Source organism: Oenanthe melanoleuca, chromosome 7 (assembly GCF_029582105.1).
Source record: "Oenanthe melanoleuca isolate GR-GAL-2019-014 chromosome 7, OMel1.0, whole genome shotgun sequence".
Lineage (NCBI taxonomy): Eukaryota > Metazoa > Chordata > Aves > Passeriformes > Muscicapidae > Oenanthe > Oenanthe melanoleuca.
The window spans coordinates 16,098,995-16,118,010 of NC_079341.1; the positions used below are offsets into that span (position 1 = coordinate 16,098,995).

A 19,016-nucleotide genomic window follows, 5' to 3' on the forward strand; every position below is an offset into this window, starting at 1 on the left:
CAGTTTTATATTTGTTATAAATGCCTTTCAGATTGACTTCAGAAGTGTCCAAACATATCAGAACATAACACTTCTACTATGGCTGCTTTTCATGTTAACTGTATTTTAGTGAAATAAAGGCTTAAATTGGATATTATTTTCTGACACTGATGGTATTAAAAATATGCTGAACCATAGTTTCAAGTGTAGCAGAGAATATTTCACTGTGGTTAAACCAACTTCAAAAAGTATTACTTAATCTACAGATTTAGTTTGCTTTCAAAGTTAATAATTTTATTGTGGAAATCACAATGTGATTGTGTGGAAGAAAAGGTCTAGGATATTAGTCAGTATATAAGGTAAAATACATTTCCCTTCAGTGTGCTATTACTTAAAGGTATGTAATCATGTATTCATATTTTCTAGGTATGCTCTTATATGTCAGCAATGCTTTTCTCACAATGGTATGGCATTGAAGGAGGAGTTTGAATACGTAGGTAAGAGCTAATCTTTTTTAGACTCTTATTATTTGGCTTATGTATCATAACAAACATGCATCATACTTCATTTTGGTTGCAGCTTAGTACTTAGCTGACACTGTGAAGTACCACTTCATGTGGGAACATTTTTTGGTAACATATTACTCTGTATCTTAAGACTTACTTCAAGACTTAGAGAAGTACTTTATTGCGACCTTCAGGTCATGGATTTTATGTGTAGAAAACTATTCAGCAGAAATAAGCTTCCTCCAACACATCCCTGAACATTGCTACTGGCTATGAATGGTTCTCAGAAGGGTTTTATGTTGAGAAACTATCTGACATTAAAGTGTGCCTCTTTTACCAGAACTTAAACTAAATTTTCCTTTGGCAAGAAGATCTTGGGGACGTGTTGGAAAAAGAGTGGGAACAAGCCCTGGGGGCCTATATGTGAATTTATGGCTGACAATAACTTAAGACAGACACAGCTCTTTATTGAACACAGATGTTGTATTTTGCCTGCTTTCTACCACAAGTGTAAGCCTGATGCTTAAGAAACCAGGGGTTCCTAGATAAATCTTCTATTTAATTTTGTTTTGTTTGTTTTTATGACTAAATATACTGCATTGTAAGAGTAAGCTAAATGTTTCCTATGAAACTGAAGATATGTAGTCTTTGTTATCTTAGCTCTTATGAGTTCACAACTCAACTGCACCAGAAACTGCTGCTTCCCCCCTTGTCTTGGTGAGAGTGGGGAGGGCAGAAAGAGTTATTTAAGTATTAAATGATACCCAGTTTTTCTACAAAACAAAACTGCTTTTTCTTAATTAAGCATCACTGGAGCAGAATGCTCCTCAAAAAGCAGAATGAGACATACCTTGTGGAATTCCTAACATCATCTTACTCAGAGTGTGAGGAAAGTGGTGTCTTAGAGGGGAAAAAAAAAATCATCTGCCAGCTTAATTCTTTTGGAGGAAAGAATAGAACAACACCATGTGGCAGCACCTGGTGCTACTGAATTGCATTATTTTATTCACTGTGGTCAAATCTTTCTCAGTGTTGGGCAGTACTCAGTTCAGCAGTGCTGAAAGCAAGCAGGTTTGTAAAAACCAAGTATCTGCTGAGTTTAAAAAAGGACCTATATAGAACAGCTTATAAATTTGGTGGAGGTACTCTCTGGTACTGATAGTTAACTCTGAAGTATTTTGAACCATCAGAATATAGTGTAGGAATAAAGATGAAATGTGAAGCTCATTAGTGAGGCTGCTTACTTGGTGTGCTTTGTGGTGTAGCATTTAGGTGTGCCTACTGCTTCTTCCTGAATCCTGCAAGAAAAACTAGACCTCAAGCTCCACGACTTCCAGACTTCAGTTTTGAAAAAAAGCAATCTACAGAATTGCGTTCTGAACCTGAGCCTCTAGAACCTAGAGAGAGAGAGCCCCAGGAGCCTCAACAGACAAAAGGTAAGTACTAATCTCATGAAGGCTGCTCTTTTTTAAATGTCTAATGAAATTCACCATCATCTAGCTCTCTGAGCTAAGTTTTCTCATAAGAATGACAACATCTGAAGTACTCAACCTGCTCAAACAGGGTTCCTGGTGAGGTGCTCAGTGACCAAAGTCTGTCACTTTTAAAGGCATTTGGTCAATGCCCCTAATGTGCTTTAGCTGTTGATCAACACCCAACTGGGTAGGCAGTTGGTCTAGATGATTGTTGTTGGTCGATTCCAATTGAAAAAATAGTTTATTCTGGCTTCATAGTAAGTGCAGTTTATATATTTTTTTCAGTTCTTGTCTCTGCTCCTATTTTAGGTTGTTGATAGTAGCACCTTCTTTCCTGTACCCTAAAATTTCTTGTCATTATCTTGTGCAAATAATGGCATAACAATTTTTTCACTCTAATGTTACTGACAAATGGATGGAAAAAAAGCCCTGTAAATTACAGAAATAGTTAAGGAGGTAGTATGTCCCAAAGTAGTTAACTTTCACTGTATTTGGCAGGTCATTTGGTTGAGGTGTTTTGGAATTTCTGCCTTTGTTCCTTTTGCTCTTTTCCTCAGGGCAGGAAAATCTAGTAAAACTGCCTTGTTTAATTTCAGGTAGTTCAAAGACAAATTGTCAATTTTAATTTAACATAGTTCCTTTTGAGACATTTTATAGTCTACAGATACAGTAGGCATCTGGTGTACAGCCAACAGGAAGATGCAGTGTTTAGAATACTCCAGAAATGATAATTTCAAACAAGAGGATCTCCAGTTAGATGTGCTGTTAAGTGCTTGATGGGACTTTATGTAAGATTAAGCAAGGATCCTGGGGGAAAACTATCAGTGTGCAGCCCTGAGGTTCAGGCTAGAAACACCAACTCTGGGAAACTGTCAGACTGTAATAGAGTGCTTCTGCTTGATTATTTTTAACAGGGAGTACAAAGTAGCACTGGGCTTTACTTTCTGGCATGAGAAAGCTGCACAAAACCAGGAGGGAAGTCATATTTAATGGTGGCAGTCTCTGGGCATGGCCTCATGAGGGTGCATTGTAGTGAAAACTTGGTTTCTTTTCCTGTGCCATAGTGCAGTCTTACCTCAGTAAAAGTGATGTTATTGGCATGAAAGTAAGATTGAAATCAAATGGATGAAACTGAGACAATGAAAATGTCTCATTTGCCCTTAAATCAGGGTTGTCTTTTTAGCAAGGGGAGAGTAGATTACTAGCTTATTGGACTTTTGGACTTAGAAGATTCTTACAGATAAAGTCATACTTTGTTGCCAGGATCTTTAAAAGCATGCTTGTTTCCTTCTGTCTAACTCAAATAGAGAGATCCTTAGAGAAGGATACTCTGCTCTTGGAGGCATGTGGCTCACGAGCTTTTGAATATTATCCACTACTGCAGGTTTTTAGAGAGAGGTAAGGAGAGGTGCTTGCTAATTAATCTGGTATTATCATTGAAAGAAATTATAATGGAACTATGCCTATAATGTGTCTGAGCTGCTGAGTCAGTCTATAGTGTTGTAAAAAATGTAAAATCTGAAGAATTACTGTGAGATTGCCATTAAGCATTTCAGATGTAGGAATGAAAACTGTGAAATAAGTTGCTTTTTATGGAAGCAGAATTTTATCAAACACTTCAGCAGAAAAATAGGATGGATTTATTGCAGTAAATGTGATTTTACCAATTTACCTTTAACAATGGAAATTACTTGTTTTTTGTGATGTTGTCTTGTATTACTGTGCTGCTTTATTTAAAAACAGCAGGAAAAGAAACAGCTGTGAGCCTCATTGCCCAGTTGTCTTTTCCTGATAGGAAGTATATGCTGAAATTTTGCAGAGGAGGCATAAGAAATAAGTATACAGACTTTTGGTTTTCCATATTTAATAGCTGATCTTTTCTGAATATTTGTTCTCCAAGATGATACAAACCATTCTGTTTTGATAATTACTAAGCAGCCAGAAATGGAGTAATCTTAGTATTTTACATAACTCTGAGAAATGTCTTGTTGATTTAGAGGAGGCCACTGCCTGCCTGTGACTTGCCACAAAGGAATCTCTTCTGAATGAGAAAATATTTTCAGTAAATCAGTTTTTCAACTGGAACTGTAATATGAAACATAACTGCTTACATGCAGTTGGGTTTTATTAATGAACACATTCCTTGATTTTAAGTGTAAGGTATGAAGCTATTGTTGAGGTAGAGCTCTGGGGAGGGTTTCTGTTCACCACAGAAAAATAGCTGCTGTCATAGCAAGAATAGAGAATATCTTCACTTACAGATGTAGACAAACATTAACATCAGGAAACCAACTTCACCCCAATGCTGACAGCACAGGGGAGTACAACTTATCTGTAATTCATTTATATCATAGCTGTATAGCTCAAAGAAGCAGCAAAATAATGTGATAAAGAAATGCTATAAATATCTTTTACCAGTCAGCTACTTTGGCTGATGGGTAGAGCATGAAGCTGAATCTTTTTTCAGTTGTGTGCTCATGTAGTGATGCTACTTGCATGCTACATGCAACTCCTGTGGAAAAGAGATCTGAAGAATGCTTTTGGGGAGTGCTATTGGCACACTGAACGTTGGATTTGTGTTTTAAACCTCTGGAAAATGGAGTCATCAGCTGTCAATCTGGTGCAGATCACTGACACAAACATCATGCTTCCTTATTCAGCAGATTAATTTAGGAGTTTTTAATACCAGAGTGAAGCAATAAACTTGAGCTCTTTTCTTAACCTGCCCATAAATGCCTTGATTTTGATCCCCTCCCTTCCCATCAAAGGCTAGTTGGTTCTCTTATGTCCTTACCTTAAATGAATCAATGCTTGGATCATATTGGAAGAGCAAAAGGAAGCACTTTTAGCCCCTTGATTAATTTTGCCTTGCTTTTATTTAGTGTTGTTATGCTGTATTCTTCATTCAGGCTTAGCATTTCATTTGTATTTTGAAACAAAATTGAAAAAAATTGACTGCATCAGTGTTTTGTGTTGAATGTCTGGTGCTGATATTTAGAGGTCTTCATTAGACATAAGATTTCAACTTCATCTGATTTGAACTTTAGACCTCACCACAGTGGTCAGCATTTCATGGGCTGCTTTATGTGGTGTCTATAGATTTGTATGAAATTCCTTGACCATCTTTCCCAAATATTTTTATGATTTTTTAATACTGTCATTTGTAAGGATTCTTGGAATTCAGCAACTGCTAGTATGTTTGAAAGGGTTTCCTTTGTAAAGGCAGATGCAGAAACTTGGCTTGTTCAGCTGAAGGGGTCACAGTATTGATCTCTACCAGAAATAATGACATTGCAAGTGTGTGCTCACCATCAGTTCTACCACAAATGGAGCTTGGCTTTGGGCAAGTGTTGCAGAAACTTTTTTTGGGAATAAAACTCCTGGAAGCCAAAGGACTGTATGTTTAGAACTCAGTGATTTCTCAAGCAGATATAGGTCAGCTCACCTTGAGTTTAATGACTTGTAAACCAGTTCTTTTGATTTTAAAAATGTGTTACATTTCCAGTCAACCACAGTTCAGTTTTGCTAAACAACCTAAGTTGCCTTTTTGGTAGGATGCAAAGGGTAGAGGGAATGCTGTAATCTGGCTTGTTTCAAAGGTTTCACAATACCTTTCTCTGATATCCAGGGCATTAACAGATTACTGTGAGACACATGTTTTTTCAAGATACTTCAGATATGTGGCACTATGTGAAAATCTATCTTTAAGGGGAACTGCAGCAGTGAAGAAAACTTGTCTCAAAGCTGCTTGAAAGCACAACCAACTATCTTTTAGAGCAATTACACTATTTTTGTGAATTCCCACTTAACAAACATTCTCTACTTAATTTAATAGTGATGGAGTTTTGTGATTTCACTGGTTATTCAGTGAAATACTCTCTGCAATGAGAGGAAGGGTGGCTGGCTTCTTACAATGCTTTCTAAGTACTAAGCATTAAGCAGGAGTGTTGGGAAGAAAAAGCTGCTGTAGCCAGGAACAGGTTTTTTTAAAGTTGCATTGTTGCAGCTCTTAAATATGCAGCAACATAAGGCTGTGTTTGCTGTTAAGATTATGTGGGTGAGGTTACATTCTTTGGTTAAGTGACAGATTAAGTATTCCTCATCAGGGACACTTAAAATTTCTTTTGTCATCTTTTTAAGTTTATAATCAGAGCTTTCACTTGTTGGCTACTGCTCTTACAATGACTTTATTCATGCAGTATTTAAATCAGGTTGACTTCAGGCAAGCTTTCCATTAATTGATGTGTTTAAAGTGGAAGTGCTATATATTTTTAATGAAGACTAATCATGTTTATGGTTGGAGTTAACATCACTTACTCTGAATGCCCTGGCTACTCATTTAAAGGACTTGCTCTTTAGTTTCGTGTCACTTTCTCAGACTGAATTGTAAGACCAAAACTTTCCATGTAAATTTGTATTACTGTATCTTCTGGAGAGTTTCATTAAGTTTAGTCAAGAACATAGTGAAGGGAAAAGTCATAAAATGTCTGACAATTTTTTTTTAAATAAGGAGTGTCTCCATAGCTTTTAGTAGAATATAAAAATGAAAGCACCATCTTGTTCCTTTGAGTATAGTTCGAATATGCATTTCAGCAGGTTTTCTCCTTTCCATTAGAAGCTTCTGCTGGTGGCTGTGATTGTTACTGAGTCTTTCATTAAATATGTTATCAATGCTTGGCATCCTTCTGATCAGACTGAGCAAACAATCTCTTTACCTCTGTCAGACTAAGAACAAGTCACTCCTGCAGAGTGCTAAGCATGATTCAGTTGAGGACTGCAGGACTGAAACTGTAAATAGGGAATGGTTGGGCTATGCTACAAATGAGATGTGAGGGCATAGAGCTGCCTCTTCCTTGCATTCCATACCTTCTGTGACTTAGCCTGAAGAGCAGCAAAAGGAGTATAACTCAAGTGTGGAGGGATTGGAGCAGGAAAATGCACAAACTTATTCATAGAATTCAAGGCTGAAGAAAAAATGCAGAGATGAGACAGAAAGAAAACTGTCAGTTGGGAGATAAAGATTGAGCACAGACACAGATGGGATCAAGATGGAAATTGAAGAGCAGGAAGGCCTGGGAAGTAACTGGGAGCATTAATTTGCTTGGGCAGAAACAGGAGGGTTGAAAAATTTTGGAACAAGAAGCCAGGCAGGTGTTGAGCAGCCTGTAGCTGAGAGAGCAGGGAAGGAATCAGGAGGTAAGTCAGCTGCAGACTTGCTAAAATGAAAGATCAAGTCTGAGAAAATGTGGGCTGCTCTGAGCAGTCTGAAATGAAGCCTGGAACTAGCTAGGTAGAGATTTGGGTGGGGAGAGAGGGTCTTAAATTCTTGATGACAGATTGTGTTTGTACAGGGTCTGCTGGACAGGGATGTGCAGCAGCTCTTCTACTCAGTCATGGGCCAAGAAGCCAGAGCAATGGTTCTAAAACTTTCAGCTCTGCTTGAATTCCATGTCAGCCTAAGCAATCTGATTGCTTCAGACACACAACATGTTTTGAGCAACATGAACATGTTGCACTTGACTGACACTTTTCCTGGTGTTGGGACCAGCACTGCTTGATATCTTAGGCAGGAACATGGACAGTGGGCTTGAGCACACCTTCAGCAGGTTTGCTGATGATGCGGAGCTGTGTGGTGCAGGGAAGAGATTCCATCCAGGAAGACCTTGAGAGGTGGGACAGTGAGCCTCATGAAGTTCAGCTAGGCCACGTCTTAGGTTCTGCATCTGGATCAAGGCATCCCAAGCACCAGTACAGGCTGAGCAGGGAATGAATTGAGAGCAACTCTGAGGAGGGGGATGTTGATTGGCAAGAATGTCAACATGACCTGGCAATGTGTGATTGCAGCCCAGAAAGCCAGCCATGTCCTGACAGTTTATTTGGCGTCATGTATGTTGAATTTTTTTCTTTTCTCTTCCCCCTTGCTTAACTACAAAAAAAAAAAAATCTGTTACTATCTTAATTTGTTGAATTATTGAGCTGTTCTAATTTTAATCCAGGGGTTTAACTTTTTTTTGTGATTCTCCTTCCATCCTACCAGGATGGCAGGAGAGTGGGTGGGGAGTAAGCAAGTGTCTGGTCTGCAGCCCAGTTGCAGGCTGAGTTAAACCACAACTGGCCCCTGGCCTAAGGAGGACATTCTGCTTTTGGAGCAGATCTGGAGGAGTGCCACAAATGTGTTCAGAGGGCTGGAGCACCTGTCCTGTGATGACAGGCTGAGAGAGTTGGAGCTGTACAGCCTGGAGAAGAGAAGCCTTTGGAGAGACCATAGAGCTTCTTCCAGGATCAAAGGAGGCCTCAGGAAAGCTGGAGAAGGGGGACATTGTACGAGGGCATATAGTGACAGGAGAGGGCAGAATGGGTATGAACTGACAGAGTGGGTTTAGGTTAGGTATTGGGAAGAAATCTTTCACTGTGAAGAGGGATGAGACACTGTAACAGGCTGCCCAGAGAAGCTGTGGCTGCCCGATCCCTATTCAAGGCCCAGTTGGATGGAGATTTGAGCAAATTGGTCCAGGAGAAGGTTGGAACTAGATTGACCTTTAAGGTTGCTTCTAAGCCTGAACTCTGTGAAGTTAAAAATATTTGATAAGGCTAACATTTTTGAGCTGTAACTTTGCATCAATTTTGCACACTCACATTCACAGTATGCATTAGTACTGTATAGTATTGGGTAATACTAGTCAATAAATAAAACTGCCATCAGCAATACTATTCTACAGTACCTTTGTGTCATTTAGTGCAACACTACGTTCAGTTTTCCAGTGCTTATGCTTACTTCAAAATATGACTCTTCTCATATGCTACTGAATTGTAGTGAAGCTAGAATTTACTTCTTTAGAAGCAATACTTTCAATAAATGTGTTTGATCTTGAAAATATGTATGTTATCAAAGAAACTCCCATCCTAGATGAAGAGTAAGTATACTCATGCCTATGCAACCATCCTACACTACCCCTGGGAAGAAAGAATATGTAATAGTTTTCATCGGATGGTTTGATATATTTGGGTTTTTATTTTTTTCCTGATTATTAGATTCCTTATATTTAAAGTAGTTTTCATCAAGTAGAGTATTTTAGTTTGTGTACAGAATGAGCCCTTATAACCAGTTAAACAATTGGTGAAACTGACTTTACCAAGCACAAAGAAACTGAATTGCCATCATGTGTTTCTAATGTCTCACTTTAGTAAACAAGCTTAGGAAACTTCTTAAGGATGAACATATGCAAATAATGCATAGTGGGAGCGAAGCTCTTTTCCATAGTATTTTATTTTTTTCCCCTCTTGAACTTTAATTGTTTTACCTATAACCATCTTAAAAAAATCAGTCAAAATCTGTATGCAATTGCAGGATGTTTCATTTGCTTTTTAAGAATATTAGCTGCCTCTTAATTTCTGGAAATGGCTATTTTGTCATTTTTCTTTTCACAGAATCTGAAGATGATGCGGACCAGCTCGTTGAGACAAATGACACAGATGATAAAGCACCAAGTTCTGAGCATCTAAATGATAAGCTAGCTGAAGAAGCTGAAAAAGAAGAAGCAGAAAACATTTCAGCAACTGAAGAGGCTACTTCAGAGTCTACTTCAGCTGAACAAAGTGAAGAACCTTTAATAAAAGCAGAATAAAATACTTCAAGTGCCTTCTGTAGCTAGTTTTTAGCTTTGTTCATGCCTGTTGTTACTATTCAGGTGAGCTTTTTTTTAATGGTACAACTTAAAAATCTTGCTTGGGCTTAAACTGCCTCAACTGCCACGGTGTGTCAAAGCTATATGTAAAAGTGGGTGTTGTAAATTAAGCATGTCTGAGTTAACACATAGAATGTGTAGTTGGTTGAAGTCTAACAGTTGTAGCCCTTGTTTAGTTTGCGTATTTAAAAACTTAAAAGTACAAGCTTTACTAAGGGTGACCTACAGTTTGACATCTCTTTAGCTGTCACACATAAAGAGCAATTCCTGATGGCATCTGACCTAGTAAGTTTGGTCTAGTGAACTTAAGATGCTTTCTAATGCTGCCCTGTTAAAATGGATTGAGTACATGTTTAATACACAGATGTTTACAAGCTAAAGTGTCATCACATTTGACTTAAGCATATGGAAGTGTCATTGCAGTGGTGTTAATATCATTTGTTGTCTAACTTTTGGACAGAATTCAGTTATATGGCACTTGGATAAATGGCATCTCCTTTGGTGTTTGCTTTGCAGATGAACCAGAGGCACCTACATGCAAAACTGTTTTGTGTTTACATAAAATATAAGAAGTCTCTGCACTTGATTGTACTTGAATACAAAGCACTATTTATACCTGTACAATAATGACAAGATATAAGTGAATTTTGTGCCTTTGTGTATTTTGTTAAAGGAAAATAAAGACATCTAGCAGCAATACTTGCTTTGTGATTCCTAAAACTGAAGAGAATTCATGTTCTACTGTATGCAGCTATTCTACAGTTTCTTTATGCCAGTTTAGAAGCAATGTGCCACCTTTAAAGGAACATGTCAATTTGTAGCTAAGGTGGCTTTGACAGGATAGAATAGATCCCTGATGAAAAGGGGAAGGGCATGTGCATTTGCCAAAAGGCTTTTCTGACTGTACCTAAAGCTTGTTGATACTATTTAATGTTACAATTGCAATGAATATTTGCTGCTGGATTACTGAAAATGTAATTTTTTTTTATTGCATTGCTTTTTAAGCTAAGGACACTTGTTACACATTTCCTGTTAAATGTAACAGCTGGGATCCTGGATTAGAAGTTTTCTGGTGTCTATGAGGTACCTAAGTCAATCAGATTTTTTTAGAAATAAATGCTGAACATACGTGACTTGGTTGCTTTAGTAATACTTCTGATAAAAGTTTTATTTTGTGCAGTGCTATGTACCTCACTACAGGGAGAGGGGAAATTTCAAAAGCATTTTAAATCTAATGTTTTGGTTCTGCAGGGAAATGATTTTTACTCTGTAAAGGCAGCAAAGCCCCTTCATCTTAGTAGTTTGATCTTCTTCCAGAAAAGCATGTTTCTAAACATGATCTTAGTATCAATGTCTTTATACAAGACATCATTATTACATGAACAACAATGATTAATTTTCTTTTTCAAATACAAGCTTTATTTTCTTTATTTGGGGATAGTTTAGAAGGTCAGCCTTGCATCAGTCAGAATCAAGTGTAGTCTGTATTTAGATTAAAGAAGAATTTTTTTCCACTTCACTATGTAAATTACAATAAATACTTTAATTAGTAGTCTTAATAGACAGAATGTAGGCATGTGATTAAAGGAGTACTCATAGGTGTTTATCTATACTTACATGAACCATTAGCAAATAAACATTTTGTGTGTAATTGGGAATACAAAGAAAACAGTCTCTTTTCAGAACATGTATTATAGTATGATAAAAGTACATGGTACAAAGTGGTAGGGGAATTAATTTTTTAATACTTTGAGAATATTTAGAATATTTAGATTATAGAATTTATTTAAAAAGGAAATAATTTTGCCTGAAAGGTGGCAAAACTTACTTATTATTTTGTAAGTTACTAATCTCTACACTGCATTTTGTGCCTCACTGATTTATCTGCTTAAAGGCTTATTTCTTTGGAGAGGAAAAAATCACAGACCATGTGAGTAATTCAGCACAGTAAATTGTTGGACTTGCATTCTAAGTGCTAAAAACAAGTAAAGTTTGATATCCTGGCCCATCATATGGGAGATGAAGGCATGAATTATTGTCAGTTCAGAACTTTAAGGTTAGTCTAGGCACAGATACTATTTCCTTTCAGAAATGTGCATCTGAAGTGTCTGGTCTTGTGTAGAGTAATTTCAGGTCCTTTCCCTGATGAGCAGTGGCTGAGGTGTAATGCATGTAATGTCTATAGAATTGACTGAGAATTGACTGTTGATATTGGACCTATGTATTAAAAATGTTTTCATTAGCTTGGGACATGTATATTTTCACTTGTCCTGCTTTTGTCAAAGAAGCTGATGTTTCTTAGGATTTTGGGAATATGAACATTTTTTTGAAAAAGGAGATTGAATATTTGAGGGTGGGGTGTGTGGGGTATTTTTCTCCCAAGAGTCTTAAATGTGACATGAGCAACTTGCCACAGAAGTGATTGGTACTTTTTGTTTAATATATCACTGAAGGATCAGGTAGAGACAGTCAATTTGATGTGGAAATAAATGTTTTTTAGGATATGAAAACCTGCTTTGTGGCCTAAAAATACCTATAACTTTTGAGCACAGGAAGATATTTAGGTCTGTTCGAAGTGCATGATAGAATTGTCTGGAAAGACTTTCGTCCTTAAAAAAAGTGTCTGAGCATTCATTTCCATTAATTTCTTCAGAAGGCTTGAAGATTGCTAAGGATATACTAGAATTTTGGTAGAGAAAAATCTATTTTTAACTTTCTAATTTTTCAGGGTTTTAAAGCAGCTCTAGTAAATGAGAGCACAGGGTTAATCTGTGGGTGAATTCAGCCTCATGATGATACTATAACTGTTATGGACTGAGCTTTTCTCATTTTACAGTAAGCATTCACATGTTAGTCCTGCCAAGTGTGGATGCCCCAGTCCTGTTATAAATATGGGAAGAGGCTTCTGTTTCTGCAGCAGTTGCTTCTTGGCTTCTATGTATTATAAGTGTGGCAGTAGTAAAAGGCACCTGTCCAGCAGGAATTGAACCAAAAAATATCTGTAAATGAACAGCAGTAACCACACTTAGTCATGTCATTGCAATACCAAACAAACCCTTGGAAGCAGGAGCATGTAGACAAAAAATGTACAGCAATTGTTGTATTTAATCCAGTTGCAGTTTGACTCTTAAGAATGAGGAAATGGAAGAAAGTAGAGGGGAAAAAATACAGAAATACTGTGGTTCCATGTTTTGTTGTCTTCTGACTTCTTGGCATGCACTCGAATCTCAATTTTTCAAAAGTATGAGGCTTCTTTCAGGACTAGGCTTCTAACATGTCATAGGAGCCCCCTTTCTTTCTGTGGCTGGGATGAAAAGTGGGGTAGTGAAGTAATACTTAGCAAGCTTGTTGGTGCAGTGTTTTGATTGACTCTGGAATATTGTGAATAACTGCAGACATGTCCTTTATTCTCTTAATTTATAAACTAGGGAGGAGTTATCTGTGCAAAAACTGTCATGAAAGACTAATGAGTGTTCTAGTTAAAAATAAATTGAAGGGAGGCAGTCAAATTTAAATTTTATTTTAAGTGAGTTTAAAAAGGCAATAGGATTTCAAATTCTGATACTTCTAAAAGAGAACATAATTGATTGCTCTTGGACATTTTGAATTAAAGCATTTAGTGGAATCTTGGTATGATGATTTCTCAAGAAATCTGTTTAGCTACTATGCAAGAAGGAGAGGCTCCCAAGGAATGGCAAATGAAGATAATGCAATAGCTGATGGTTTAGGAATGGTCAAGAGGTTATCAAAAGCAAGTAACTAAGGGTGGGTATGGTTGCCTTGAAGCCAAGAAGATTGAACCCCATGTGGTACATGAGTAGCAGCCAATGGAAGGACTTAATGAAAGAGTGAAACAGTTGGGGGAGGAAAGGGGTAATGTTTTTATCTTTTACAACAAAGACAAATCAAGAGATAGAAAAGATGAGCTTGAAGAGGTTTTTCTTTCAGAAAATGTAGTAGGATTTGGCTGTTACCACATGGCAGTACACAACTCAGGTTAATATCATGTTCTTACCTCAGAAATAGTAAGATTGCAGTTGACAAGGAATAATTTTGGAGAAGTTTGTTTGCTTTTTAGAGTTAATTCCAGAATAAGCATATGACAATAACTTGGTAGAAAAAAAAGCCATCTAGCTTTTTGAGATAATTATAAAATTTTAACCTTCCAAAGGCTAGGAGAAACACTTCTTTTTTGGTACACGGTTCTGAACTTAGCAGTCTTTGTGCTCTTGTGGATTTGTGGTGCTGGAGGAGTGAATAGGCTAGAGGAAACTTTCATTATTCAATAGCTATGTCTGCTATTAACAAATTAGTCTTTCATTTTTGTGAAGTCTATGAACACATTCAGTACAAGAATATTGGATGTAAAGAAGGTTTTAAATAGGCTGCTTCTCCTTATTTATTCTGCTTCTGGAGTGGGATTTTGTTAGGTATCCTATAAATGGGAAAGCTTCATGGGGTAAGGGATGTCCTGTCTGTGAATGTTGCACTAGAACAATAACCTTGAAGATTAATTTTGTGTCTTTGGCAAATAATCATTTGACCAGTTCACTGAGTGTTCTCAAGCAAAATCTTTAAGCCTTCATTTCCTTCTGTGTATTTCAGACTGGTTTTGGTTTAATTTGTTTTTTCCCCTAATCTGAGAAGTTTTTTGCTGTCCAGTCACGTGGTTAAATTAATGCCTCAGATGTCAGCATCTCATGTTTCAGTTCCCTTCTAGAATTTGTAAAATGTAACCCTGTAAAGATTTCTGGTGTAGTGAGGAAGACTGAAGGAGTCTGTACAGAAAACATATCCCTAGCACAGGCTAATTTTAAAAAAGGCTGCAGATACATAATAAACATTGGGAGGAAAGTAAGTTTTCCAGGAATAAAGACTGGAAATTTGAAAGTTCAAAATAATTTGGACAAATAGCCTTGCAGGAGTGATTAGATTTAAAATTAAGTTGGAGAATGAGAGGGCAATAAAAATGGCTCCATGGCCAGTGGATTCTGTTTGATTGATGGCATGTGATTTCTCATGATTGCTTAAGAATGTATTTAATGGCAGTATATGGGTGACATTTTTGGTGGTTGTCAGAAAGTTTTGATTCACTGACAGGAAAATGTATGTGAAATGATTACTGCTCTTTGGCAGTGCTCCTCAATTCCATGGTGTGGTCTTTAAGTGGAATTCATATGTCTCAGGTTTGTGGAAGGTGATGAAGGCATGGAATTACAGCTGATGGGATTGACTGGCACAGGGTTGTTGGCTCCAGGTCCTGGTGTGTAGTAATGCACCAAAGTTTGCCAGAGCACAAACTGTAAACTTCAATCAGAAATGTGTCCTAATTGAGGTTGTCTGGTAGTCTGAAATTCAGTGTACTCCTAGTTTGGATTCTCAGTGTTTGGAGGAAAAGAATGGCATCCTGCGTAGGGATGGGGATGGGAATTTCTTAGCCTTGAGTTTTCACTAGAGGCTTGTTTACACAACAAATAGAATAAGCTCCAATAGTGTTTAACAGTAGGAGCTGCTACCCTCCAGCATCTAAAAAAATAAGAAATTGAGTTGTCCCTTAAGGTGATGAGTCTCAAGGAATTTGACTTCACTGTTGCTTTTGATTTGTGGACCTCTCTGGGGTCTTGTCAGGTCACACTCAATCTTTTCTCTGAAAGAATAACGATTCTGTGATTCTATGAAGAATAAGACCTAGAGAGGTATATGATAGGCAGGATAGTGAGAAGGGCTTTAAAATGAAATGTATTGATTATACAATAATTTGTTCCCAAAGCATGGGGCTTTGAGATTAAAGCAAACACTTCAAAGATTCTCAATAGATTATTTAACTTTGCAACAGTGAAAAATCTAAAGTACTGTATCATAATATAACTTTCAAGGTTGCATAAAATCAATTTGATCATGACTTAAATTTTTGGTTAGAAGGGGATGTCCTGACCAAATAATACTGGTTATTTCTCACAGTAGTCACTGTGGGAATAAACCTATTTCAGGACTGCCCCTGTGTGTACCTAGCATTGTACTGCTAGGATTTTCAGTGAACTATTACTAATGTTTTCAGGAGGGCTTTATAAGCCTTTGCCACTGTGAAATCATGTATTCTTTTGTTGTTGTGTGACAAAAATAATTTGCAAAAGGGAGATTGCAACTGCCAGAGAGGAACACATGCAGCAAAGTCCTGAGATAATCAGATATGGGAGAAAACAAGGGGTGCAGATACTGGAGACCTGACGATTTTGGGTGTTCAATTTGTAAATTCAAAGTCATCTCTGAATTTGTAACTTATATTGAAATAATCATTCTTTCTCTCTTTCTTTCTCCATTTTGCTGCCTCAATGAAAATAGAGAAGCTGGATTTGTAGAAAACTCAAGCAACAAAGACCTTCCAGCTCTTCTCAAGTGGTCTGCCCTCTAATTCCTTGCATCACTTCAAGGAGTTCTGCTCAGTTGATGAAACTTAATTTTGACTTGTTCAGCACTCAAAAACCACCAATTTTCCAAAACCACCAAGAAAATTCATTTTAAGAAAACTATTTTGAATGACATTTTAAAGGAAATGTGAAACTTGTTATTTCTTTAGGAATGTTTGTACTTGTATTTTTTGTACATTGAGCTTTTATTTAAACAGGAGATCCTGTATATTTATAGATGCTGTTGTTGTAATAGCCTTGTTGCATTAGTAAAGGGTATGTGTGTTTATGTACTATAAATATTATCTTTAATCAGAAGTATCATTTTAATCCTAGCTTTAGCCTTGACTATACATCACCTGCAGTTGAAATTCCATTAAAATCAATGGCAAACACATTAATTAGTGTGAGTTCTTAGGCTCTAATAGAATTCCTGAAATATGTCTTAGCTTTTTTGCTTGTAATTGAGAAAATATTTGAGCTTGTTCTCCCCTTTTGAAATTTACTATTTTACCAAATGAAGCAAATTTTAAAGCATATGAAATTAAATTGCACAGCTTGTTATTTGACTATATGCTGTCTTTGGTGTGTAACTTCTCAAGGAAAAAAGCTGATTATGAAAAAGCTATTTATTTATGTGAGCTTAATTGATGATTTAAGGTGATAATTCTGTTTAATAGTTCCTTCTGTGCTGGCTGTACTCTATCAGCTTGAGTTTTTAAGTACCCCATGTGTTACCAAACAAGGATGAGAGGCCCCCTGCCTCTTTAGTGCAGTCCCTGCCCCCCAGTTGGACTGGCATATGTAGAAGAAGAAAGTTGTTCAAGGTTGAGTAGTTTCTGATAAGACCCATTTGTCTGTGCTACAGCCAATTGTGAGAGCTCCTGGCTCATGGCATGAGCAGCCAGCTCTCCACCCTCAGAGGTCAGGCTGGCACAGGGCTGCAAAATGTTGTGTGTGCTGAAGCAGAGGCAGGGAAAACCTGCCTTGACTCAGGATTGAAAATACGTGGCAGCTTCAGAGAGAATTGTGGAGTTGTGCAGATGCTGACTTTGGCCCACGCTTCCATAGACGTTTCAGGGTGGGTATTGCAGGTTTTATTGTATCTAAATGGTGATTTATGTCCTTATTCCTCCATTATTGTCCACAAGGTACTGCCCTGTGTCACAGGCCTGTATTACCTAATTTTTTCAGACTGTTTCATTTTCATTAGCACAGCTGCTTTAGCTTGTGATCAGTGTACTGCACCTCATTGATAATCTAAGAGGGTATTAGATGCACAGAAGTGACACGTAACCCTGTCAGTCTGGCTTGATTGACCCCTCAGCTTCCGAAACATGGGTTCATTTTTTTTTTTTTTTTTTTAAATCCAAGTTAGCCACATCCATTTTCACACAGATTCTGGGCAGTTTAAAGGTTGGTCGGATTCGAATATTGCTCTTTCAAATTTGATAATGTATGAGTACAGAACTGTGACCTTTGATACGTAGTAATACATCAACATGACATGAGCAGTAAGTGCAGCAATTACCTTTACTACACTTCAGATTGTGTTTTAGTTCTCATCTTGCAAGCAATTATTTCAGGAAAAAAGGGATACCTTTAAGTTAAATATTTTTTGCAAATAGCATAAGTGCAGAAATTAATCTCTGGGGACTTTCTGATTTACAGGTGAATGTTTTCATATGAGTCTTGGCTTTTAAATTAACATTGTTTTAGTGGTAGAAAGGAGTCTGGTGCCATTGGCTTTTGCAATACTTTTTTTCTGAGAGAGTTTCTTTAAACATTTTTGTTGTAATCCAAATTTCATATTTTAATTTATGGCCGAAGCCTGAACCTGCAGGCAGTTGACATGTCACTGTGTTCATGTTGCTCCCATGATAATTCTCACAAGTTGGTTGTGTGCATGGTAATAATGTAAGTTCACATGCTTTTAAATGCCTTTCAGAGCATCACATACTGATTTAAGAGGCTGTTTTAGGTACCCCAGCAATGTTTCATCTTTTTCCTGAGCAGATCAAGATGCATTTGGTTTATTTCCAGATGTTCTTTCTCACTTGTTATAAATTATTTGGATAATGATAGTGCACAACCACTACCTGCTAGTGCAATAAAAACACAAATCAATACTCCTTGCCAAAGAGCATAAGGCCTTGAGAGGACTGACAGCAGTTGTGGTTTCTGTTCTGTGGACTAAGAATCAGAATAAAATTACTGTGTCATTCTGAGCAAACAATTGAGTAACCACTGAATGGTGACTGTCAGTGTTGTCTGTCACAACCCAAACTCGAAGGAATAATTTGAAGTACAACTTCATGTTCTTGTAAAATACTTGCCTTCTCAGCAGCCAGGCACTGAGCAGTGTTGGTGTGCCAGAGTTAGGCACTGAACTTTAATTCAGGAGCTGGGAAAGTGCTTATTTTGTTCTATACTGAGGTGAAATCAGCACCTTTTGGAATGGCTTTCTTTAAGCAGAAATGTAAACCCCTAGTCCCCAGAACCATTCTGGGGCACAGGAGGCAGCTGACCCCAGTGGCTGCTGAGGAATAGGGACTGAATGGAGCCACTCCCTTCCAAACCTACCATGAGCAGAGGGATGCTTTTGCTAGGCTGACTTTGTCTTTTAATTCCTGCCTGTGGAGGTTGCTCACTTGCTGCACATATGCACTTGTTACAGATGGATAAAACTAAAAGCTTTTCTAATGCAATGGAAGTGTGTATTTTTTTTTTTTTTTTGCTCACTATTTTCTAGCAGGTGGCTGTTGTGGTGTTTTTTATCCCTGGGGAGTAAAATCAAAACAAATTTATTAGATCACCATGTAACTTGCTCCTAAGCAAGCTCTTGACCATACAAATTGTTTTGCAAAGCCACGAGGAAGGTGCTACCTGGGGACAATGTGCAGTGTATGGTTTTGTTTTGTTTCTTGTTGCTTTTGGCCTGCACCACTTAAGGGCACTTGGGTC

General features: G+C 37.5%; 1 protein-coding gene across 10 annotated transcripts in view; it reads left to right on the plus strand.

Moving 5' to 3' along the window:
* Positions 1 to 16,626, plus strand: part of LNPK (lunapark, ER junction formation factor) — a 48,498-nt gene extending 31,872 nt beyond the window's left edge. For 8 of the 10 annotated variants that reach the window (XM_056495776.1, XM_056495775.1, XM_056495777.1 and 5 more), the window contains 3 exons: positions 406 to 476; positions 1,751 to 1,921; positions 9,389 to 10,344. In XM_056495776.1, the coding sequence (XP_056351751.1) occupies positions 406 to 476; positions 1,751 to 1,921; positions 9,389 to 9,585 (439 nt within the window). In that variant the 3' untranslated portion in view covers positions 9,586 to 10,344. Of the gene's footprint in view, positions 1 to 405; positions 477 to 1,750; positions 1,922 to 9,388; positions 10,345 to 15,987 lie in introns of those variants that run through there. The other 2 variants (XR_008840893.1, XR_008840894.1) reach the window with 1 other exon arrangement.
* Positions 16,627 to 19,016: the final 2,390 nt, after the last annotated feature.